We start from the raw sequence: 26,161 nt of genomic DNA on the forward strand, positions 1-26,161 counted from the left end.
AGCTTGATTTCTCAAATGGAATCAAATGGCAGCAGGAAACTTTTAAAAGAGGTGGCGTGCATACACTGTCTCCCATGCTCACATACTAGTTGTTGAATAGCTTCCCCCATACTCTATTGCATGCATTTTTCCATTATATTTTGATGCAGTTTTTTGCTAACAACCTCACTGTACATTCCTCTGCCTCTTCCCCCAATAAATTTTTTTAAATTGCAGAATAGGCTGGGCGCGGTGGCTCACGCCTGTAATCCCAGCACTTTGGGAGGCTGAAGCAGGCAGATTACTGAGGTTGGGAGTTCGAGACCAGCCTGACCACCATGGAGGAACCCCATTTCTACTAAAAATACAAAATTATCCAGGCGTGGTGGCGCGTGCCTATAATCCCAGCTACTCAGGAGGCTGAGGCAGGAGAATCTCTTGAACCCAGGAGGCAGAGATTGTGGTGAGCCAAGATCACACCATTGCACTCCAGCCTGGGCAACAAGAGTGAAACTCTCCGCCTCAAAAAAAAAAAAAAAAAAATTGCCGAATAAAAATCTTTCAGCAGATATGCCAGTAAAGCATTGCTTCTCACACTTGGCTTATACAAGGATCAGCTGAGACGCATCTAGATCATGTGACCCAAATGCACTGCAGACCAAGTCGATCGGAATCTCTGGGGTGGAACCCAGGCTGCCCCCATTCAGCAGTTTGTTCTGTTCATTGCTTCCCAGCTGGTACCCTTGTGTGGTACCCTGAAGAGAAGTGATAATTTCTAGCTAAAGTGTTCTCTGCGTGGATCCTGGGAAGGGGTGAGGAAAAGGTGCGTGATGTAGGAATGATAGCATGCATAGAATAGCAGCTGAGGCATAGAATAATGAATATTTTAAAGTGAGTTGTTGGTTTTTTTAAGTGAAAATAACTTCCTTGTGCATGTCTCATGCCTGTGTTATCCAAGAAATCCCATTCTGTGGGAAAGCTTTAAAACATTTTATTTTTAACATGTCAAGTAGTATAGGAATATATTCACTTGGATTTTGTTCGAAAATTCATACAAAGCAAAAGAGGCCAAAAAACTTCCATCAATCCAACTTCTCTCTTAAAGGTAACAGCTGTTGTCAATTTTGTGTGTATCCTTCCAGAGCTGCTCCTACGTATACAGGTGTTCATAGAAAGTAGTGTGTATGGCTTTTATTTCCGTGTGTGTTCACCTAGTATTCTTCACCCTGCTTGTCTTCTCTGTGTTATGTCTTGGAAACCTTTCCATGTCAGTGCAAGTAGCTGTATCTTCTTTCAGCTGCTACACAGTAGTCCAGTATGTGATTGGGCCATGTTTCTTTTTCTTTTTAAAAATTATTCTATTGGACACAAATAAGTTAAATTTGTTTATACCGAAAACTCAGCATTTTCTGAGAAAGACTTAGCAAAGAAGATTAAGTCCCTTCTTCATATCAAACTCTGTTTAGTAAAGTAGTAACATATAGTTGTGAGTTGCTCTTGTAAACAGGCTTTACTGACTGTGAAACTTCAACTTTGTAACACGTATTTTTTTTTTTTTTTGAGACGGGGTCTCGCTCTGTCACCCAGGCTGGAGTGCAGTGGCCGGATCTCAGCTCACTGCAAGCTCCGCCTCCCGGGTTTACGCCATTCTCCTGCCTCAGCCTCCTGAGTAGCTGGGACTACAGGCGCCCGCCACCTCGCCCGGCTAGTTTTTTGTATTTTTTAGTAGAGACGGGGTTTCACCATGTTAGCCAGGATGGTCTCGATCTCCTGACCTTGTGATCCACCAGTCTCGGCCTCCCAAAGTGCTGGGATTACAGGCTTGAGCCACCGCGCCCGGCCGTAACATGTATTTTCTACTCTGCACTTGTTCTAGCCAAAAGGCTGAGAAGCGATTCTACCCTGGATAGTATATGCTATAACTAAGGTATCTCCAAGAAGGTGTTCAGAAACCAGTCTGAGTAATACACTGGGAAATATTTGCATAATTATTAGAAGTAGTATCTAACTCTCATGTAGTCATTTGTTATGTCATTTGGGACAAAGGACTGAATAAAACAGTTGAAGTTGATAGATTTTGTTTGTTTGCTTGCTTTGTTTGTTGAGACAGGTTCTCGCTTTGTTACCCAGGCTGGAGTGTTGTGGCACCATCAGGGCTCACCATAGCGTCAACCTCCCTGGCTCAAGCAATCCTCCCACCTCAGTTTCCCCCAAGTTACTGGGACTGCAGGTGCCCAGCTAATTTTTAAATTTTTGTAGAGGCCGAGCACAGTGGCTCGTGCTTAATAATCCCAGCATCTTGGGAGGCTGAGGTGGGCAGATCACTTGAGGTCAGGAGTTCGAGACCATCCTTGCTAACATGGCGAAACCCCATCTCTACTAATACGACAACAAAAACAAAGCAAAACAAGAACAACAACAACAACAAAAAATTAGCTGGGTGTGGTGGCACACATTTGTAATCCCAGCTACTCAGGAGGCTGAGGCAGGAGAATTGCTTGAACCTGGGAGGGGGAGGTTGCAGTTAGTTGAGACTGCACCTCCGCACTCCAGCCTAGGCAACAGAGTGAGACTCTGTCTCAGTCAATCAATCAGTCAAATCAATATATAAATAAGTTTTTGTGGAGACAGGGTCTCACTATGTTGTCTCAATCTCCTGCGCTCAAGGGATCCTCCTGCTTCATCCTCCCAAAGTTGTGGGATTACAGATGTGAGCCACCATGCCTGGACATAGATTTTTAATGTAACTCAAGTTTATAAAAGTAAAAGAGGAGGGGGAAATAGGAATGAGAGATTTCAAATAACCCTCAGCTCATCCTTGAACAGCTTTGAATTCCAAAAAAGAGACATTTCCCTTGAGTGACAAACATACTACCAAATAGCGTTTTCTAAACTGATAACCTGAATGCTGTATGGAAGGTGGGATTTTTGACGGTTCAATTTTTAAATACATAGGTGATTCATTAGTGATTTCAGGGTGATCCATGACTGTAGAGAAAAATAGAGGTCTTCTAATGGACCAGTTTAAATAACTCAGCAGAATATACACTAACAGAGAAGAAAAGGAAAAGAAGTCTGTGTATGCTTTTTACACCTTGAGTATGCGAGAATTAACCATTTCCAGATATGTTGTTATTCTCCTCATAAGCAAATATCTCTTCATTTGGGTTTTTGTAATATACTGTAATAAACAAAATTGCTTCTATAAAAAAAAAAACTGTGGCTCTTATACTTGTAGGTAAATGCCATTATTTTTCAGATAATTAATTTCAGCAAATGATGTTGTGGTATTTTTTTAAAAGGCAATGGAGCCATAAACCTAGGCCTTTCTATATCTGTAGGTTTACTGGGGCCATCCTCTTTTGGAGATTTAACCTAAGGACCGTGTTAGCATTGAATCCGCCTGTGTGCCTTTCTCGGATACAGGCATCACAATTTACCTGGAAGAACATTGTTTTGGAAATTTTTGGCTAGAAAAGAAAGACTAAATGGACCTGCAACTTATGTCATAGCTGTGCCCTGGGATTGATGGATTGTGAAGTCATTTCTTGATTTAACAAATGTTTTAAAAGTCAGGAGGTTGACAGTTATCTAAACTACATGCAGTGCTTTTTTTTTTTTTTTTTTTTTTTTTGAGACAGAGTCTTGCTCTGTTGCCCAGGCTGGAGTGCAGTGGCCGGATCTCAGCTCACTGCAAGCTCCGCCTCCCGGGTTTACGCCATTCTCCTGCCTCAGCCTCCCGAGTAGCTGGGACTACAGGCGCCCGCCACCTCGCCCGGCTAGTTTTTTGTATTTTAGTAGAGACAGGGTTTCACCATGTTAGCCAGGATGGTCTCGATCTCCTGACCTCATGATCCACCCGTCTGGGCCTCCCAAAGTGCTGGGATTACAGGCTTGAGCCACCGTGCCCGGCCCATGCAGTGCTTTTTTAAACCAGTTTATCTTATGCATGAGGCTGCAGCATTATGAAGTAGCAAACAAAGTGGCACCTGGGAGTAGTGTTGCAGGGAGAATTGCCACGTGGAAGAGTTTGGTTGTGAACATTAATAGTGAGTCATGAGTGCAAAATAAATGAATATGAGCCCAGTGGAGGTCAGATGCCAGAAATGAATATCTACTGCTTCCTCATGGTAATCCACATTTTATGTGTAAGTCAAGAAGATGGTAGGCTGGACGTGGTGGCTAACACCTATAATCCCCACACTTTGGGAGCCCGAGGCAGGCGGATCACAAGGTCAGGAGTTCGAGACTGGCCTGGCTAATGTAGTGAAACCCCGTCTCTACAAAAATACATAAATTAGCCGGGCGTGGTGGCGCATGCCTGTAATCCCAGCTACTCGGGAGGCTGAGGCAGGTGAATCACTTGAACCCAGGAGGTGGAGGTTGTAGTGAGTGAGCCAAGATCATGTCACTGCACTCCAGCCTAGGCAACAGAGCAAGACTCCGTCTCAAACAAAACAAAACAAAACAAAACAAACAAAAACAAAAAGAAGGTGGTTCGAGGGGGTGAGTGGGAAATAATGGTATATTTCTGCTAAGTAGCCAGACTGATGAGATTGAGAATGATAGGACTAGAGAAATCAAGAGGGTGGCCCTAAAGAAAAAGTGTTAGGAAAAGGATACATTGACTTGCAATCAATGTATTTCAACCCACCAGCAGTAAACTGGTAGGTACATTTCTTTGCTGGAACAGAGGACATTCAGTTATACTTAGTACTCATTACACTGGATTCCCTCAAGAGGTAATCTAGATTGTCACTCTAGTGTTTTCATGGCCCAACCTGAATTGTACTCTCAGTCGCAACCCCAAAGAAGAACTAAACCTTACAGGTTTGAAAATGCCTTATGCATGTGTCTCAAACTGTTAGAGCTAGCCAAATCTTCCTGTAACTTCCCTTAACCCAGTTGATTCTCCAGTGTCCAGGTAAAATCATTTGAGGACATAGTCTCTGAGTTTGCATAGTGGCAAAACCAGACATGCAGAGCACGGATGTAATTCTTCACTTATTCCCTAGCAGACATACAGAAAGAATGTCCAGCAGATGATGCAGTGTCTGATCCGCAAACTTGCTGCGCTTAGCCAGTACGAAGAAGTCCTGGCAAAAATCAGCTCCACATCCACAGATCGGCTCACAGTTCTCAAGACCAAGCCACAGTCCATACAAAGGGATATCATTACTGTCTGCAATGACCCTTACACGTTGGCCCAGCAGCTGACTCATATAGAGCTGGTAAGGCCGTTATCATCTTTGCCCTTTACAACCACAGATTTGCTTTGCTTTGGCAACCAGACAATATATTTGTCAACAGTAATATCACAGGAGAGGTTAGAATAATCCAAGTGGGAAATCATCTGAGACAGCTGAAACATACGGTGTTTATGGATTTGAGTAGGAATGCTTCTGATATTCTGGGGATTCACTTGTAAATAAATACTAAACAAGGCTGAAGAGCAAAGAGTTTATTGACCTTCCTCACCTCCTGCCTCTAATCAGTTTTTCCAAAACCTGCTCAGCCTTTCACTATCTTGTGGAATATTGACCCAAGCAGAAAATTGCCTCTGCACAGACCTTGAAGATGATGAAAGTATTTAGGGTTAAAGGCTTATTTTATAATCTTCATTAAGAAATGGAAGGTGGTGCCAAAAGTCATAGAGGGAGTTGACAGTCCATTTCTTTTTACTTTCTTTAATACTGTTGACCTTCTGGGTTTGTGTTTCAGGAGAGGCTCAATTATATTGGGCCAGAAGAATTTGTTCAGGCGTTCGTACAGAAGGGCCCTTTGGATAATGACAAGGTAATCAGTCGACCCACAGGTCAACACTGAAACCAGAAATGGGATTTCTCAGTCTGTGATAGTGGGTATAAGGGACAGAAGTTAGAACTATATTCGGTTTTAGATTTTAAAATCAGAATTTTTTTTTTTTCCATCAGCCATGTCTGATTCATTGCAGTTTTCTTGAGCGAAGTCTCCAAGCTCCTTCACAATATTGCCCCATCACTAACTTGTAGCCTCTTCTTCCTCCTTATTGGGAAATTTAGTAAGTAGATGCAGGCATTTGTGGTGATGAAAATAGGAGAGGAAAGCATAATGGTTTTAGCAGATTAAGAATCTGCTGAGAAGGTTCTGCCCATAATTCAACAATAGCAGGGGCAGGAAGGACAGGATGCACATCCAGCTTGCTGAGTAAAGGGCTTGACTGCTTTGCCTCTTGTTTTGAGGTGAATCTCTCATGAGACGTTCATTGCCTAGGTGCAGCCCACTATTAAATAAATTAATGCTGGGCATGGATTGTCAAATCAGCGTACACATATAAGAAAATTTTTTTCTTCCAGTGACCTGGAAGCATTTTGAATTGTTAGGCAAAGACTACAACACCCGCTGATGAAAGCCCCCTTCTGAGAGTAGGGGCAACAGCTGTTTTCCGGACTTAGAATAGTGTCTCCTAATACAGGAAGTGAAGAATTTGTTTTGCCATAGAAGGCTAATGGACTTTTTGTTTGTTTGTTTCTTTTGGAAGGAAGGAAAGAGGGGTGTAATTAGCCTCTTCAAGCTGGCCTTGAACTTCAAGATGAGATTAACTTTTTTGCCTTTGAACAATGTGTTACTCACCCTACTAAAGACCATGATGGTGTAGACTTCTGTTTATCTACTTGGAAGATACTTAGTTTGTTGCAACATTATGTTGTAAAATTTTGTCCTATGCTTAATTTTAAGAGAAAAATTTCTACTCCTTTGTACTGGTAGCCACTTTTTGCTGTATCAATTATAGCAGTTGGTATTTGCACTCCATTAACTGAGTCAGAATCGTTTTGGAATGCAGCCAGAACTCTTCCTCTGAATTGTGTTTCTGAAGATACAATCCAGACTAACTTAGTTTCTCGGGAAGAGGGGTTAGGGACACTTTTTTTTTTGGAGGCTGAATCTCACTCTGCCACCCAGGCTGGAGTGCAATAGCGTGATCCCAGTTCACTACAACCTCCACCTCCCGGGTTCAAGCAATTCTCCTGCTTCAGCCTCCTGAGTAGCTGGGATTACAGGCACGTGCCACTATGCCCGGCTAATTTTTTGTATTTTAGGAGAGATGGGGTTTCACCATATTAACCAGGCTGATCTTGAACTCCTGGCCTCTGGTGATCCACCCGCCTCAGCCTCCCAAAGTGTTGGGATTACAGGTGTGAGCCACTGTGCCCGGCCTAAGGACACTTTTATAAATGCATCAGAGTACATTTCTAGACCTCAGGTGTTTCACTGGACTATCCTAAAAGCCTTCGATATTTCTGTAAGGATAATCAAAAATGCCAGTGATTGTCTTTCTCTCTCTTTCTGTTGTTCTAAAAAGCTTGCCTAATCCATAAACTGAGAATAAAGGCTCGTATTTCACAAAATGAGAGTCCAATACGTTCTTTTTTTCCTCTAACTCGTCCGTTTACTTTGTTTTCTCTAAAGAGTTGCTACAGTGAACGGAAGAAAACACGAAACTTAGAAGCTTACGTGGAATGGTTTAATCGCCTCAGCTACTTGGTTGCTACAGAAATCTGTATGGTGAGAAAATGAATTTTCTGTCTCCTAGCTCTCAATATTATTTTTTCCTACTTATTTTAGAACTGTTGGGCCTTTATACTGGATAACTGCCCTCTGTTGTCTTTTACTATATAGCCTGTTAAGAAAAAACACCGAGCAAGAATGATTGAGTATTTCATTGACGTAGCTCGGGAGTGTTTTAACATTGGCAACTTCAACTCCTTGATGGCGATAATCTGTGAGTATTTTGTGGAGGATACATGTCCTTTATCTTTACAAATCCTGTAAAGTGACCCACAGAAAATTTGCAAATAGTATGGTTTTGTTAGTACAGGCTGTATTTTTTAATCCTGAGTTACTTGAGAATGTCCAAAATGCTTTAAATAGGCAAATGGGTGCGAGTAGGTGTGTAATGTTTCTTAAGTATGCAAGAATTCTTGGAATGTTTTAAGTTAACCTTAGCTAAATATTCATCTACAAAGACTTGTAGGTAAGATACTTGTCTAAATAAAGAGTTTTAAAAAGTATTTTGGCAGCTTGCATATCAAGTATTATAGAAATAATGATCCAAGACTCAATTATCTGATTCCTTGGACAAGAGGGTGGCCTAAGAAACTGGCACATTTTCTAACTGTTCAGGTTTCTAGTACTTATCACCCACAGACCTTATCACTCTAGTATACAAACTCACTCCTCTATATTATGGAGGTTTTAACATCAGAGACCGTGTTTCTTTCCTTTCATTCTATAAATATGTGTGGTAACAATATGTCTTAGTTGTTCCAATTTATATCTGTTGTCTTGCCTTAATTATTGATAATAGCTTTTGATAATAATTCTTTCATTAAAGTGTCCTAGTTTGTATGATCAATTATATGGCCATCTTACAAATTATAGGTGCTCAATAAACATTTCAATAAAAGAATAGGCCGGGCACAGTGGGCTCATGCCTATAATCCCAACACTTTGGGAGGCCAAGGCGGGCGGATCATGAAGTCAGGAGATCGAGACCACCCTAGCCAACATGGTGAAACCCTGTTATCTACTAAAAATACAAAAATTAGCTGGGCATGGTGGTGCATGCCTGTAATTCCGGCTACTCAGGAGGCTGAGGCAGGAGAATCACCTGAACCAGGGAGTCGGAGGTTGCAGTGAGCTGAAATCATGCCACTGCATTCTAGCCTGGCGCCAGAGCAAGACTCCGTCTTAAAAAAAAAAAGAAGAAGAAGAGCGTTGAGGTCTTTTTGAAGGATCAGTTTAAAGCTAGAGAGTCTACCAAATTTAATTCAAGAATCTTAATCTAATAAATTCTCCCTTCCACCAATTTATTTTTCCATTTTGTTTACATACCATTTCCTCTTTCTCTTCCCCCAGAAAATTACTGGCCAAGTCTCAGCTTATTATTTATCTGACTAACTCCATGAAAATAGCAAACAGAAAGATTATCTGAATCAGGGACTGAAAGGCTCACAGTTTAGATAATAGATTACTTAATTTCCCTCTTCTACTAGTAAGAAAATGTCAAGGCAAGCCAAAGCATCAGAGAAAATGTTTGTAATACATAGAACTGACAAATAACTTGTATCCAGAATCTATAAAGAACCCTGCAAATCAATAAAAAGACAAATAACCCAGTGAAAAAAAGGCCAAAAGACTGAAACAGATATGTCATGCAAGAAGATACTGTATATTAATGGTTAACGAGTATCTGGAATGGTGTTCCATATCATTAGTCATCAGAGAAATACAAATTAAATTACAGCAAAATATTAATACCATTGCATGCACTAGAATGACTGGAATTTTAAAAACTGGTTACACCAAATAGTGTTGAAGATGTGGAACAAGTGGTGCTCTTATTATACATTATTGGCAGGAGTATAAAATGGTACTACTACTTTGGAAAACTATTCAGCAGTTTCTTATAAGGTTAAACATATTTATACCCTGCAATGCAGAGATTGCACACACCTATGTATTTACTCCATGGAAATGCAAACACATGTCCACAGGAAGATTTGTAAAAGAACGCAGCTTTATTCATAATTGCCCAAGACTGGAAACAATCCAAATGCCCATTTACAAATGAATGGCTAAATAAATTGTGGCATATTAATACAATGAAATACTGCTCAGCAATAAAAATGAACAGTTGATACATATAAGTAACATGGATTAATTTTAGAATCATGTTGTGCAAAATAAGCCAGACACAAGAGTAGATACAGTATGATTTCACTGATATGAAGTTCTAGGACAGACAAAACGAATCTGTGGTTTTAGGTAGCCAGTGTTCTGATTTCTGTGGTGGTGGGGAGGTGACCAGAAGAGGGTCCAAAGGTGACCAGAAGAGGCCCAAGAGCTTTCTGGGATCATGAAATGTGCTACTTTATCTTGATTGGAGTGGTAATACATGGACTTACACATTAGTCAAAATTCATCTAATTATGTGTTTAAGATCTGTGTATTTTTTATATGTAAATTGTACCTCAATTAGGAAGCAATCTCCCACTTCTTGTCCTTAAAATATGAATGTTGGTGGTGTGGAATTAATATATGTACTCATTTAGGCTAGTGTGGGTTCCTTTTCTGTACAACAGCCACGGTAATATTTTTCTGAATAGTTATAGTACATAAAGTATCATTCAGGAGAGGCAGCCTGGCTTGTTGGGGTGAGTGTGGGTTATGGTGTTAGCTCCGTGTGAGCTTCCATCTCTGTTACTTGTTAAGTGGATATCCTTGGGAAAATGTCTTACTCCCTAGAACTTTAGCATATTTTTTAAGAATGTTGAGGGGATATGTGAGATAACACACACAAAGCATGGTTGACACATTAGTTTCTAGGTCAAAGGTCAGCAAACTGACCTGTGGGTCAAATATGGCCCACCACTGGTTTCTTTATGACCGGTGAGCTAAGAATGGATTTTATCTTTTTAAATGATTGAAAAAAATGAAAATAATAATATTAACATTTCTAACGTGACTGTAATATAAATTCAGATTTCAGTGCACATAAAGTTTTACTGGAACACAACCATAACCATTTGTATATGTAATTACCTACATAACTGGATGTTGGCTGTCTTTGCACGACAGTGATAGTGTCTTGTAGTGATGACACAGACCATATGGCCTAAAATGCTTACTTTTTTTTCCTTTATAGAGAAAATGTGTTCACCTCTGCACAGAGTCAATGGTAGCATTTATGCTGTTTCTCGACTCAGAATTTGCAAAAAAAAAAAAAAGTTATACAATTGGAGTTTGTTACTTACTAATTTTAGAATTCTCACTTAGTAATGAATGCTTTTTAGAAGTATATGTTGATGGTTTTTCTTATTTCTCTCTTTCAATTTTCCTTTTTTCTTCCCCTCCATTTCAAATGGGAAGCTGGTATGAATATGAGCCCAGTCTCTCGACTAAAAAAAACTTGGGCCAAAGTGAAGACTGCAAAATTTGACATTCTTGAGGTATGTGAAGCCGATGTTTTGCTGTTAAGTAACACTTTACACCTGGAAAGTGGAATTCCTTTATGTGGTCTTGCCTTTCCATCAGACTATGACAGGGGAAAAAGCCCATCCATCTTTACAGACCCCGGGAAAGGAAAGTGGGTAGAATTGGAGAGGAAAATAAATCAGGTTATGTACTGGTTGTTTCATAGGTAGATATGTCCATTCTGGGGTTAATTGACTGGAGAAATAGTGAGCTGTCAGTCATATCACCTTATATGCCAGAATGGAATTTCGGTCCTGAGCAGTTGAGAGTTTTACTTCACTGTGAGCCTATTAGCTTCATTTATCTTCAGAATCTCAGGGGAAGTGTTCCCCATCCCTAGAGTAACATTTATTCATCCTTTCAGCAATTTAGCTGACCTGTGAAAAAGCCCTTCCCATACAATTCTGAGGATAGTAAGAATTGTGGACCAGGTGCAGTGGCTCATGCCTGTAATACTAACACTTTGGGAGGCTGAGGCAGGAGGATCACCTGAGCCCGGGAGTTCAAGACCAGCCTGGGCAACGTGGCGAAACCCCACCTCTATGAAAAATACAAAAAATTAGCTGGGTGTGGTGGCGCGTGCCTGTAGTCCCAGCTACTTGCAGGGCTGAGGCAGGAGGATTGATTGAACCTGGAAGGTGGGAGCTGTAGTGAGCCAAGATCACACCACTACATTACAGCCTGGGTGGCAAAGTGAGACCCTGTCTCAAAAAAAAAAAAAAATCATGTGCCAGAGTATGAGTATTTGAATCATATTCATCTGAGCACTACCTTGGTGTGCCAGTGCTTTGAATGACTATCTTTGGAGATAAGAAGAAAGCGTTCTTTCCCAAGTTTTCTCCCAAATTGGAAATTATCATTATGCCTATTATTTTATGATCTATTTATACAACCTAATACGTCTCTTTTCCTTCTTGCAAAATGATATGCTTCAATTATTTGTGCATGATTTGTCACTACAAAGTGTTGGATCACTGTACATGGCTAACCATCAGAGGGCCCATTGACTTTCAGATGCAAACAGGACATTTTTCTGCTGCTGGTGTTTGACTCTTACTAGTTTTACGTCTAAGCTCAACAATTAGCCTAGAAAGAATGTGGTTTAGGTTTAACTTTATTGAAGCTGACATCAGGTCACATAATTACAACCAAACCTCAGGAAAGAAAACACTTGTGCAATGTGTGTCCTGTGCATTTGTGTGTATGAGAAGGATAAATCATATTCCTACTGAGTTTCCTAACTAATTTTGAATTTCATGTGTAGCTAAATGTGTGATCTCGTAAACTTCCTACAGAAGTTTACAATAAATAAAGAGTTAATATTCTTCTGTCTTTTATCTATAGCATCAGATGGACCCTTCAAGCAATTTCTATAATTATCGAACAGCTCTTCGTGGAGCAGCACAAAGGTCTTTAACTGCTCATAGTAGTAGAGAAAAGGTATGCACTTAAAGTCTTTCTTATGGTAGACTTGCTGTGTTTTATACTGAAATGCTATGTGAACTACTACACTGAAGCTTTTTTACTTGTTGAGATTTAAGAGAGACATGTACTCTAGAAATGATACCACTTGCCACACAGAGATGGAGAATGCTACCAGAAAGTTTGTTAGACTGGATATTGCTGTGTTATTATTACATTACTTAAATAATTACTCTGTAGTGCCTCTTAATTTTGTTTTAAGCAATACATTAAGTCATATGTTAAGATGACTAATAGCATTAAAGAGTAATTTAGTTTAATGGAAAATAGACATTTAAGCTCTGCACAAGGTAGCTGACTTAATGTAACCTTTTCTTTTAAAAGAATTAGCTTACCTCCCATGGTTAAGTCATTTATTTTCAGAAAGTAGGTTAGTTGCTGTAACATTAGGCGTGCTGTTACTAATTGGATTATGGGGGTAGCAGAAAAAGTACAGGGGTAATGTCTGAGAAATTAATGGTCCTTTCTCACTCTACCATACTCCTAAACAAATTAGTACCATCCTGCATCTGCCATTTTCTTGATTCTGAGGGTCCTTTCTTGGCACGTTTCGGTGTCATATTTCTTTACAGAGGAAGGATAAGCTGTTTCGGCATTTGGCGGTCATGTTATTTGAGAAGTGAATGCTTAGTTATGGTAACTGGGTTAATGAAGGTTGCTTGATGGAGGTTATTTTCGGTTTCAATTCCATCCATCTTTTAACTTAAACTATATCTTCCACAAATAAAAGAAAATGAGGTAAAAAACCTTTCACAGCTTCCCAATCACGTCCCCTGAAAAAGCTTCAGCCTCAATGATCTAAAATAAAAATAAACACACAACCCCACCTTTAGTAAATGCTAAGTTGGTTCTCAATCAGATCTGAAATATCAGTTCTAACAATGTTTGAGGAGTATTGTAAATCCTTCCAATTTTTTCTTTAAATAAAGGAACTTATAAAATCGGAGGGGGTATGAAGCAGAGATGACAGTCTTACTGTAGCCTGACAGGGTTTGCCAGCTTTTAAGTTTTACTTGCTCCATCCCAGTATGTTTGTGATTAGATTGAGAAAAGAATCTAATATGAAGTCATTTCAGCTTCAAACAGCGAGCACATATGGGAGAATTGCAGCACACTGAAGAGTAAGCCCACTGAAGGGGCTGTATGTGGCCTCATTCACCTTCTCTGTGTTGCAGGGCAGGCAAGGTTCTCTCTGCATGGGCTTCAGTGAGGGCTTGGTGGGCTCTGCCCCAGAAGTCTGTGGAATCATATCTGTGAGTAGGGAGCTGCAGCGTTGGCCAAAGAAATTCTGAAGAGCAATCCCTCCAAAATTTCTCAGTTGTGGAATTCTAAGTTTTTTTCTACAAAAAGTCCCAAGTACTTACCCTTTACATCATTTAATACATTGTGTCTGCTTTAGTTTTGTTTTGTTTTAAACAGGTTCTATGTGAACATATAAATTGTACTCTGTAGTTCATTAAACAAATGAAAGCACATCCATTCAATTATTAAAAAGTCAAGAAACAATAGATGCTGGTGAGGCTGTGGAGAAACAGGAACACTTTTACACTGTTGGTGGGAATGTAAATTAGTTCAACATAATTTACATAATTGTGGAAGATAGTGTGGCAATTCCTCAAGGATGCAGAAATACCATTTGACCCAGCAACCCCATTACTGGGTATATACCCAAAGCAATATAAATCATTCTGCTATAAAGACACATGCACACGTATGTTAACTGCAGCAGTATTTACAATAGCAAAGACATGGAACCAACCCAAATGCCCATCAATGATAGACTGGATAAAGAAAATGTAGTACATATACACCATGGAATACTATGCAGCCATAAAAATGAATGAGATCATGTCCTTTGTGGGGGCACAGGTGAAGCTGGAAGCCATCATCCTCAGCAAACTAACACAGGAACAGAAAACCAAACACTGCATGTTCTCACTCATAAGTGGGAGTTGAACAATGAGAACACATGGACACAGGGTGGGGACACAACACATAACTGAGGCCAGAAGGGGGCTGGGGGGCAAGGGGAAGGAGAGCATTAGGACAAATACCTAATGCATGTGGGGCTTAAAACCTAGATGACAGGTGGATGGGTGCAGCAAACCACCATGACACATGCATACCTATGTAACAAACCTGCACATTGTGCACATGTATCCCAGAACTTAAAGTAAAATTAAAAAAAAAATCACAGCCATTTTAAAAACTGCCATCTCTTTTTACAGTTGGTCTCAAAGGCTGAGAGTGAAAGCATTTCTAGTTAAATCCACCTTTTATTCAAGAAAATTGGGATTCTTGGTCAGGCGTGGTGGCCCACGCCTATAATCCCAGCACTTTGGGAGGCTAAGGCGGGTAGATCACCTGAGGTCAGAATTTCGAGATCAGCCTGACCAATATGGTGAATCTTTTGTATCCTTTTAAATCTCAAGTTTGTGTGGTCAGAGTGGCACATCTCTAGGTACCTAATATAGAACAAACCAAATGTGTCTTCCACACAGCAGCCCTTAAATATTCTTTAAATAGCTGGGGTTTTTTTTCTGTAGGTACCTGTGTCTCCAGGTTTTTAACCATTCCTCATATGATTACATGGCTTTAAATCCTCTTGCCATTCCAATTCTGCTCCTGTGAACTTACTTGGTCCTATTTATCAGCATTCATTTCTAGGTGTGGAACTGGCAAAACCCTTATGGTGTAGTTGCTGGGTTTCTGAACTACAATATTTTGAAAGGAAATTCAAAAATACTATTACTTGAGAAGTTCTCCTGCTAAAAACATCATTGACAAGACCTTCAGGAAAATAAACCTTTGCTTTGTCCTATTAATAATGTGTACATTCACTTAGCTCATGGAAGTCCTTATAATCTGATTTTCACTGTATTAGATTTGTATAGGGGCTACAGATCTGAAGGGAATTATCCATGAATAAACGAAAAGTTGAAGCCTGCAAGACTTCTTTCTTGTATACAGGCATAAGGAACAGAGCAGTAAAGTATCATAAGTAAGATTAGTTATATTTTTATTTTTATGAAAGAGTGATTGAGATAGTCAGGAGTCAAGCATCTTGCAGGCACCCCTGAATGCAAAAATCATGTAAGGTATAGCCCCTGCCACCTAGAATTTCTATTCCAGCTGTAGGCACTTGGTGTGAATTTACAAGAAGTTTAAATATCAGCAAGAAATAGTCAATGATCAACACCTCATGAATCTCACAGCTCAGCACCAAAGAATAGAGTACAAAAATAAATTTCTTGTTTAAAAGCCGCTACAGTATACAAATATTACATCTTGATTATAATTTTGTTCTTGTTTCCCTGGGGCTGTCTTATGATGATGTATCCTTATTATCCTCTAAGTGCATATTCACCTTGGGCACAGTAGCACAGAAGCAGACATAGACAATATGAAGATGAATGAATATGGTTCTCTTCCAGTAAAGCTCTATGGCCACTGTCATTTGAATTTCATATAATTTTCATGCATCTTGAAATATTATTATTTTGATTTTTTTAGCTACTTACACATGTAAAATGTGTGGCTCGTAGGCCATCAAAAAGAGGCCCGAGGGCCACAGTTTGCCAACTCCTAGCTTATATCACCAGTAAATTCTGAGGCCAAATTTTTTACTGTTGTCTGGCAGCATCCAAAGTCCAGCATTCCCATTCACAAATAGTCTTTCAAAGAAGCAAGGTTCGGTTGTACTTTTACTATTGTTACTATGTTGTTTAGTTCTAACATAATAGAAAATAGCCAATCATATTAGAAGGAAAGGTAATGAGATCTTTACTAATTTGGCTTTAGAGACTTTCAGAGATAATAACAAATGATTAAAAGTATATTTAGGTGAGATGTCCAAAGATGTCAAAATGGAAGATTCATTTTGGTTATTTTCAGAAATCAATGAAACAAAAATAATCAAAACTTGTTTTTTAAATGACTTCGGTGAAAATCTGAATTTTTCCTTAGAAGGGAATTGATACTTAATATTTTTGTGTGTGAGCCCAAAAGTATGTTTTCCTGTTCACTCAATATAGAGGTACCCACCTGAGTCATAAGCTTAGGAAACTTCAAAGATCTGACCTCGGGGAAACAAGATAGACCCACAATCGGTGTTTAATTGATTTTTTACATTGTAGGAAATTTAGAATCTTTAAAAATATGTTGACATTTGAGAGAAAATGGAAATTACTGTATGTGAGCCTTTTTCTCTGTTTCTTGTGGGTTTAGTATGATTTGGGGTACTTACTGAGAGATTATTGCTTTAGGCTAATTAATTAAACACTACCTCATCAAGCCAAAGAATTCAGATGGGAAAGTATTTTTAAAGGTTTATTGTTTTTAAACAACTATTAATTTTAATTTATACATTCATATTTCCTCCTTCACCTCGGGCACATTTGTCTCAAAACATATTGTGCAAGGTACTTCTTAGGTGATTTCCCGGGAGAGCAGGTGCTAACTTGTTCGTCATACACAGACCAGGTTTACAATAGAAAGTTTGTAGCAACTATTCTAAAACCTTGAGCTCTCACATTATCTTGAGGAATGTCTTCAAGAAGAAATGTTTATCTAAAAAAAAAAAGTTTTGTCTTAAATGTAGATGTCTAAATAATAAGCAGTACAGCTTCTAGCAGGGAGATGGGTCATGCATCTTAAAATCTTGGTACATGGCTGGGTTTGGTGGCTCATGACTGTAATCTGGGCACTTTGGGAGGCTGAGATAAGAGGATTGCTTGACCACCATGAGTTCAAGACTAACCTGGGCAACATAGTGAGACTCCGTCTCTACACAAAATTTTTAAAAATTAGCTGGGTGTGGTGGCACATGCCTGTAGTCCCAGTTACGTAGGAGGCTAAGGCTAGAGGATTGCTTGAGCCTAGGAGTTCAAGGCTGCAGTAAGCCATGATTGCACCACCATACTTCAGCTAGTGTGACAGAGCAAGACCTGTCTCTAAAAAAAAAAAAAAAATGGTGCCTGCAGTGATAGGTATTCTATTAACATTTTGCTAAGGGGTTGCTAAATGAAAGGCAAGAGTTCTTTTAGGTATTTTTTCTTTCTTAATAGCTAGAGTTTTCAGATTTTATTGCATACTACTACAATGAGAAAAATAGGAAAAATTGTAATAAAAGTACTAACCTATTCACTTCCCAATGCTACTTGTCCTTGCTGTGCTTTGGTTATAAATAGCAGTTGTATTGTAAGCAAAATTATGTAAAGGAAGAAATTACTGTTGTGTAAGAAACAAAATACTGTACCTTAATTCTTTGTGGCCTTTCATATAATCAAAAATTAATGTTGTTCATTAATCTCGTGTATTTTTATGAGAGACTAAATATTTGTTTGCCCAGACAAATCAGAATCTTTTGTTTCCTCTAGATTGTGATACCATTCTTCAGTCTCTTAATCAAAGATATTTATTTCCTCAATGAGGGTTGTGCCAACCGCCTTCCCAATGGCCATGTCAATTTTGAGGTGAGTGCGATAAAGTAGGATACAAAAATCCGAGCACAAGGAGAGGGGCAGCTTCTCCAGCACTGCATTCCAGGCCAGGGAGCCAAAGCCAATTCTGCAGTTTCAGAACAAATTATCTCTTTCCATATTATTTTGTTTAAGAAATTAACAATACCAAGTAGAAGAGAGTAACTGAGCCATTATGATGATGATTATTACTATTTGAGGAAGCTTGAGAAAATTTTTATACCTCACAAATAGAGTTTTATTAAATTAAGAAAACTATATAATTCAGAAGAGCAAAGACCAGAAAGTAGCTGCAGTAGCTCATGCCTGTAATACCAGTCCATTACGAGGCCAAGGTGGGAGGAATGCTTGAGGCTAGGAGTTTGAAACCAGCCTGGGCAACAGTGAGACCCTGTCTCTACAAAAAATTAAAATATTAGCTAGTCATGGTGGTTCGCACCTGTAGTCCCTGCTACTTGGCAGGCTGAGACTGAAGGATTGCTTGAGCCCAGAAGTTTGAGGTTGCGGTGAGCTATATGATTGTACCACAGCACTCCAGCTTTGGTGACAGAGTGAAACCCTGTCTCTTTAATAAAATAAGAGGGAATCATTTCGAATGGAATTGCCTCTCCCAAGCTCATAATTTTTTTTTATGATCACCTTTATATTCTTTTTTAACTTATCTTCCAGAAATTTTGGGAACTGGCCAAACAAGTGAGTGAATTTATGACATGGAAACAAGTGGAGTGTCCATTTGAGAGGGACCGGAAGATCTTGCAGTATCTGATCACAGTACCAGTCTTCAGTGAAGATGGTAAGACCATTCAGTGGGAGCTACCACTAGCATCCCCAAATCCTTTGTTTAGGATGTTAGTATAGAAATGCTTGGTTACTCATATAGTAGTGAGGCCTGTCCTCTGATCTGTTTCATGTTAAGAGTTTTCTGTGTCACAGAAAATGTATGATTTGTCCCTAAAATATTTGCACTTAATATTCACCTACAAACAGTATGTTTCTGTGTTTAAGTATTCTTTATAATACCAGATTTGCAAAGCTATGGCCACAAATGGGATAATTTTTTTTCTTGTTTGAACTTACTTGAATAGACAAAAGGTGTTTTGTGGCATGTTGATAGTCCATGTAATTTGGAGGAAAAAAACAAAAACAGTAAATTGCTACCCCCTGCTGTTTAAAAAAGTACTGGAACATTTTAACCTGTTAAAACATGAGGGAATTTGAAGCAGAACAAGTGATTAGATACAGAACAAAATCATCAGAAGAGAAGTGAGCTCATAAAATATTTAGAGATTGATTTTATTGATTTGATATATCCTAATATTATAGAAATTAATAGCACCTATTAACAATGTCTCATAGTAGATTGATAGTATTTACAATAATGACTTTTTTTTTTGAGACAGCGACTCACTCTGTCACCCAGGCTGGAGCGCAGTGGCACAATCACAGCTCACTGCAGCCTCGACCTCCTGGGCTCAAGCAATTCTCCCACCTTAGCCTTCCAGATAGCTGGGAGTACAGGCGTGCACCACCATGCCCGATTAATTTTTTTTCTTTTCTTTTTTTTTTTTTCTTGTAGAGACAGAGTTTCATCGTGTTGCCCAGGCTGGTCTCCAACTATTGGGCTCACGCAATCTGCCCACAGCCTCTCAAAGTGCTGAGATTATGCCACCACGCCCAACCAGGAGAACATTTTGAATTAATATCACCTATGCCAGAGGGGATTTGATTCTTTTTAATCTCTTTTATAAAGAGGATTAATAACAAACTTGAATTTTTAAATGAAGAGTCTTTATGATTTGAAAAGAAAGAAAAATATTAGAAGGATGGAAAATTGGCCTAAGAAACCTGGCTTTTTACCTAAGTAAAGAGTTTTAAAAAAAAAGAAAAAAGGAAAAAACAACTCAGGCTACCAGGAAAGAACCCTCACCCCTTTCTTTGTAAAGGACATTAAGTCTTAAGTGTATGGCAGCGTCATATGGCTTACATTTTATAAGCTTTTTTTGCCTCATACATTCTTAGGTAATTAAGTGCGTTTTTGGCTTAGAAGCCCTTGGGTTTTCATTGAGATGGTCAGTCAGAGGCAAAGTGATAGTCTGTGTTCTTCATGAAACAGTGAAGCTTCTTGGTCATGACCTGATATTTTGAAGAGTATGTTGCTATGGAGTTTGGCTCAAGTTGAACAAGGGATGGATGGCGGTAGATAATATATCAGGAGAAGGCTTTGATGTTAATGCACTTTCTTTTGTTTGATTGTAGCTCTCTACTTGGCTTCTTATGAGAGTGAAGGACCTGAAAATCATATAGAGAAAGACAGGTGGAAGTCTCTAAGGTGGGTCTCATTCTTCTCATTGCTGCACAAGTCTGAAGGAAATTGGCTTTACTTGAAGAAAGCCACATGCGTTCTATAGGGAGCTGCTGTCTATCTGTTCCAAGTCCTCTGCACCTTATCTCTTGTACACCAAATCTTTGTGGCTCAGAATTCTCACTGCCATCATTCTGCTTTATTGCCTTTCTTTTTTTTTTTCTACTGGCAGATATACAGAGACTGTTCTTTTTCTCTCCCATTATTTAACAGAATGAGGAGCTGAACCAAAGTATGGTAAAAAAAAAAAAAAATGCATTGACTTTGTCTAAAATATCAGTTCAGACTTCATTTCTGAATAGTTCTTCTAACAGTAAAATTTTATTTAACCTAAGATAAAAAAAAAAAAAGAAGTACCAGTAGGCTTTATAAAGTTGGGTTTGCGACTTTCCAAGTGGATCTCAGTCCCCTCTTTGTTTGAGAGAGTTGGGACTTTAAACATAATCTGGAGATTTTTCAGATTTACAACTTTTGCTATTCTATGAGTATTTTTGAACAAAACTAGGGTTAAATTTGTATTTTAAGCATTTGAGATACTTTAATAGGCACAAGCAGCCCAGGGTATAATATCAAAATTGTTATCATTATAGTCCTACTGAGAAACTCAGAATGTATACCTTTTTGTACTAGGGTTTACAAGCACATTTTCTCTTCTTTTTGTGGTCCCAGAATCATTTGAGAGCCTTCATTATACTTGATATAATGATTTCATGAACCAGGATATCTAAGATATACTTGGTTTTGTGTGGTTGTGTTTGTTTCAAGGGAAAGCTTAGGCCTTCTTTGTACCTCCCAGTGAATGAGGGATAAGGTATGAAGGCATTGGAATTCTTATCCTTAGGATATCATAGTAATTGATGAAGGATTGGAGATGTTTCTTGTATCCCCAGACTCAAACATAAAGAAGGTTTGGCCAATGCCTAAAGCCATGGGATATAACAGGCTTGTTGGGCTGATGCCTATATATATGTATAGAACTAAAATGCATTGACTAATTATACATATATATATAATTTTGTGCCTGGCAGTGGCACATTTCAATTAAAATTTTGTATTACTCTGTGTTTGTATTAAAATATTTCACTGTGCTATTTAATATTATTCATGTGCAAAACATGAGCCTCAGAGTGCGTATCTTGCTGGATAAAAGATTTGAGAATCACTCCTTTTAGTTATCCTTTTTTGATACATTTTGCCTTCCATATGTGTCCTTTTTAATCCCTCCTTTCTGTAATTTTAAAAACAGTAAGTTTGGTGGGATCCCTGGGTATAGCTTAGCTTTTGTTACTTTTCTTGTAGATTTTTTAAAAATTGGTAAGCAGATTGGCTACACATGAATGATACCTGGTATCTGCATTACCTATGATCTCCAGACATTTTAAATTAATCCAGACCTACCTACAAAATTATTTTCTAGTTCTTATTATTTTATGACGTGTTGCTCTTAACCAGTGGTTAGATTGGAAAGGTTCATAAGTCAGAGATTGGACATTAAAAGCTAAAGATTGAATTGTATAATGTCTTCCCACATCTGTACTGTTCACGTAACATATGACATCTAACATTTGATTGTGAAACCGGAAAGGTTCCCTTGTGCCTCTCCCAGGGCATGCAATGGGGATATGGTGTGGCTTGATTCTTCAGTGCCCTGCTGCTCAGACCTCTAGAGGGTGCTGCCTTATTTTGTCATCTATAGGTGGCTTGCGTTAACCAGCTCAATTAGACCCTCTACCTTATGGCAAGGACAGAGGGCTTTCTGTATCCCAGGGCTCTTGCTTCGGTGTGCTGGAAGAATCGGGTCACACATAGGCTTGGAAAATGAGTGCAAAGTGTTATTCAGTGGAAGTAGCTCTCCGCCGATGGGCGAGCCCAAAGGGAGATGTTTTTACACTGGAGTGGGGCCACTCAGTGGCCCGGGCTCTTCTCCGACTGCCCCTGCCAAACTCTGCCTCTTCCCGCCAGTCAGTGGCCTTCCGGTATGCTGGCGTCTGTCAGTGTGCCTGTCTGCCAACGTGCTCCCCTCAGTGTCCTCTCGATGACCAACCTCTCCTCAGATGGCCCCTGCCAAACTCTGCCTCATCCCGCCAGTCAGTCCGGTATGCTGGCGTCTGTTGGTGTGCCCTGCCGGCATGCCCTTCTACCAGTGCGCTCCCCTCAGTGTCCTCTCGATGACGAGCCAATTGTGTCTTCTGTAGCAGATGTGTTCCTCACCACGTCCAGCTACTTGTGTGTCTGCCTGGTGGGGTCTCAGGTTTTTATAGGCCCAGGATGGGAGCATGGCGGGCCAGGGTGGTCTTGGGAAATGCAACATTTGGGCAGGAAAGTCTGTCCTCACCTAGGTCCTTGGGGGTGGAGCCCTAGCCAGGGACCTGCCTTTCTCTACCCAGCACTTCCCTTCTCCCATTCTGTATTATTTAAAGGGACTATGCTCTTCCCCTCCCAGCACTCCCGTATCAATTGGTTGAAATGAAAGTTGGTATAAAAGACAGTTTCCACATTAAAATTGTTTTTTAAGGAGCTTTGAAGAACAACTCCCATCTGTGTTGGTGTTCAAGCCACGCACTCTGCCTTTTCCACATCCTGGCTGTTCTCATGGCCCAGCTCCAATGCCTCCCCCATCCCTGGCCGGTTTTTCCCTAGAAAGACTTTCTCCAGAACTCATACAGTCAGGAGGTAGTCTTTCTCTCTCATTACCAGCCATGCGGTTTTGTGTAGTGTTTGTGGTTCTTTCCCCTATTGCTATGTAAGCCCCTTGAGGGCAGGCACAGGGTCTTCCCCTAATGTCTGCCCCAGCTCTGGACAGGGTGTCTTGCTCTCTCTTACTCCTCAGCCCGTGCTCCTGTAGTGTCATTGAATGGTACTGGGTTATCGCAGGTGTTGGCCAAAGCATAGCAACCACGAAAAAGTTAAAACAAAATAAAACAGGCTATTATAATTTACAAAATACATACATTAAGTGGATACTAAGATTAAGCATAATCATCCCTTGGTATTTATGGGGGATTGGTTCCAGGACCTCCTGCAGATACCAAAATCTGAGGATACTCCAGTCCCTGGTATAATGAAATGGAACTTTCTGTTGCTGTTGTTTGAAGAAATATTCTTTTCTTGTGGCCATCAATCTTACTGATTCAATAAAACATAACCTCTTAGGGTAAACTCAAAATAAGAAATAGATAATACTTGAACATAACAACATACATCCTCTCTTATACTTTAAGTCATCTCTAGATTACTTATAATACCTAATATAATGTAAATGCTGTGTAAATAGTGTCATACCATAAATCATCTCTAGATTTATCTAGTATAATGTAAATGCTATATACATAGTTGTTATACCATATTACCTAGGGAATGATGGCAAGAAAAAGAGTCTGTATATATTCAATACAGACACACCTTTTTTGTTTCAAATATTTTTGATCTGCCGTTGATTGAAATCACAGGTGCAAAACCCACAGATAGAACAGGCTGACTATATTCTGGAATCATTGTACCTACCTGAAAACTTTTGTACATTAGCTTTGAAGGCAGTAAGATATTTTTACGTAGATGCTTTTCTTGGTGGTCCTAGAGCCATTCATTGCAGATACGTAGATTCATCAGTGGCAATGACAAATACACCTCTGATGGCAGACACCCTTATTGTCAACACTTGTTTAAACTCTCCCAATGTTCATGGAATGTGTGGTGAAGATGCTTATATCTACCAAGTAAACCCACCTATGATAACCTATACCTAAAAGCTCTTTATTATTAATGATCTTTGCTGTTTTTGTTTTTGTTATAATATAAACCTACTCAAGATGAAGACTTATCTGTTTAAGCTTTTGCCATCTCTATTAATAAATGTTTGTTTTTTAAAGTGACTAGCAGTTTTCCCAGAGAGCCAATATAACTTAAAAGCTTGAATTTCTTTTTTTTCCTGGTTTAACTTTGTAAAATCAAACTTAAAACACAGGATAGATAAATTAGTATTACACAAGGCATTTTCATCCTAGTTCAAGTAGTCTGTTACATTCTGTCTTAGGTTGTGTTGCTTTTACTACTCAGGTCGAGCCTCTTAGGCAGAGTTTAACACGTGGGAGCTGCCTGCCTGCTGCTGCTGCTGTTGCTGCTGCTTCCTGCAGATCATGGAGGGGCTGGCCTTTGTTTTCTGGCATCTCATACTCAGAACACTCATGAAGACCCTGCAGTCATTGGAGCACCCCGGTCAGCAAAGCATGCAAGCTCACTCAAGACCAGATGGAGAACTTATTTCCTGCAGCTGACAGACTCAGATTTTGTGAGACTGAAATGTTCACTGAAGACACTTGAGAAAGAATCCTCTAAAAATCCCAGCTCTGCACATGATTCATCTCCTGGAATTTCCATGTGAATCACAGCTCTGCACCTGGATGGAGTTTTCTTTTGTGTGTGTGTGTGTGTTCTTTTTTATTTGGTTGAACATTTGCTGCTAATGGGACTTGCCCAGCTGAGTGCTGGCTCTGAGGAAGCCCGTGTTTCTTTTGTTAACTTAAATGAAGAAGGGAGTGGAGGGAGGGGATCTAAACCCGCGCCCTCCCCATCCCCCCGTTTAGATCCCAAACCTCAGCTCAATCAGTATTGCCAGAGAGGGGTAAGACTGGTTGGAAGCTGACTGCGGACTTGGTTTCCCCTTAGTGTGTGCTGTGTTGTAAATTTTTCTCCTCCTTCCTCCTACAAGGTTTTGAGTTGGCTGCTGGTTAGCAAACTCCTTTTTACCCATATAAGTTATTTAATATAATAATGAAGCTCAACACTGTGGTAGGAAAATAGCCACTAGAAAGAAAGAAAAAAAAAAAGCAGAGTTTGTCATTGGACTGCTTAACATGCTAGAAGGACTTTTTTTTTTCCCCTTCTGAGCTTTTTACAGCTGACCACTGTGTTCTACAGATGTATTTTTCAGTAGTTTTTTGTTACTTTGTTTTCCATGATGCCTTTTTTTTTTCCTCTTGTAAATTTAAATGAGCTGACTTTAAGGATCTTGGGAAAACCCATGGCATAATTACAATTTAATTTTTTTAACCGACTTTTCATTATTTTTGGGAGTCTGTTGGTAACTAAAGATGTCAACAAAGAATAAATTGGAAAAGTTACCACCCCCCCACTATAGCAGTAAACAAAACAGATGAAAAACACCTTGCTGTTAATGGTTGATCTAATTGTGAAATTGTTCACCTTGTTAAACATCTAAGTAAGTCTGTAGTCGCTCTGCAAACAGCCATTATATTTATTTACTCTAGAAGAAACTGTAGAGTAGTAATTCGTGCTAATGAAAAAAACAAAATACCATGTTCAACACAGATGTATTTGAAAACTTAATGACATGGTTCCAAAAACTAGAGCATGTATGTATGCTGTACATCATCTCAGCAGACCTAAAATATCCCCAAGTTGTCCCTTTACAACCATCAATATATTTTACACTCTGCGGCCAGGAGTTGTGGCGTCTTTCTTTTCTTTTATGGGTGGAATTGTTGGGGGCGGGCATGGGCTATAATCGCAGTGGATCAGTTCAAGAGACTGGCTAAGAATGTATCAGAGGAAGCTGCCTCAACAGTTTGTGCATGGGCATTTATTTTTTAAAAAAGAATGATAGTATTATTTGCCAGGCATTTTCTAAGTGTTTAGCATGGATTCATCTCTACTTATTAGGGGTGGAAATAATAATAACTTGTACAAGGCCACATAGCTAATGAGAGGCACAAATACATGAAATGGGCCTTCTAATTCCAGACCCGAAGCTTGAAACCACACCACCACAGCACCTCAAACTTCAATATCCTTGCAAATGACCCGCAGATCTTTTTCACATGCA

General features: G+C 39.5%; 1 protein-coding gene across 3 annotated transcripts in view; it reads left to right on the plus strand.

Moving 5' to 3' along the window:
- Positions 1–25,780, plus strand: part of RASGEF1B (RasGEF domain family member 1B) — a 45,263-nt gene extending 19,483 nt beyond the window's left edge. For 2 of the 3 annotated variants that reach the window (XM_033214291.1, XM_033214292.1), the window contains exons 5-14: positions 4,995–5,210; positions 5,701–5,775; positions 7,429–7,524; positions 7,639–7,741; positions 10,891–10,970; positions 12,340–12,435; positions 17,856–17,951; positions 18,627–18,750; positions 20,214–20,286; positions 24,376–25,780. In XM_033214291.1, the coding sequence (XP_033070182.1) occupies positions 4,995–5,210; positions 5,701–5,775; positions 7,429–7,524; positions 7,639–7,741; positions 10,891–10,970; positions 12,340–12,435; positions 17,856–17,951; positions 18,627–18,750; positions 20,214–20,286; positions 24,376–24,400 (984 nt within the window). In that variant the 3' untranslated portion in view covers positions 24,401–25,780. The remainder of the gene's footprint in view (positions 1–4,994; positions 5,211–5,700; positions 5,776–7,428; positions 7,525–7,638; positions 7,742–10,890; positions 10,971–12,339; positions 12,436–17,855; positions 17,952–18,626; positions 18,751–20,213; positions 20,287–24,375) is intronic. The other variant, XM_033214293.1, reaches the window with a different exon arrangement.
- The last annotated feature ends 381 nt before the right edge of the window (positions 25,781–26,161 follow it).

Source organism: Trachypithecus francoisi, unplaced genomic scaffold (assembly GCF_009764315.1).
Source record: "Trachypithecus francoisi isolate TF-2019V2 unplaced genomic scaffold, Tfra_2.0 Lachesis_group1, whole genome shotgun sequence".
Lineage (NCBI taxonomy): Eukaryota > Metazoa > Chordata > Mammalia > Primates > Cercopithecidae > Trachypithecus > Trachypithecus francoisi.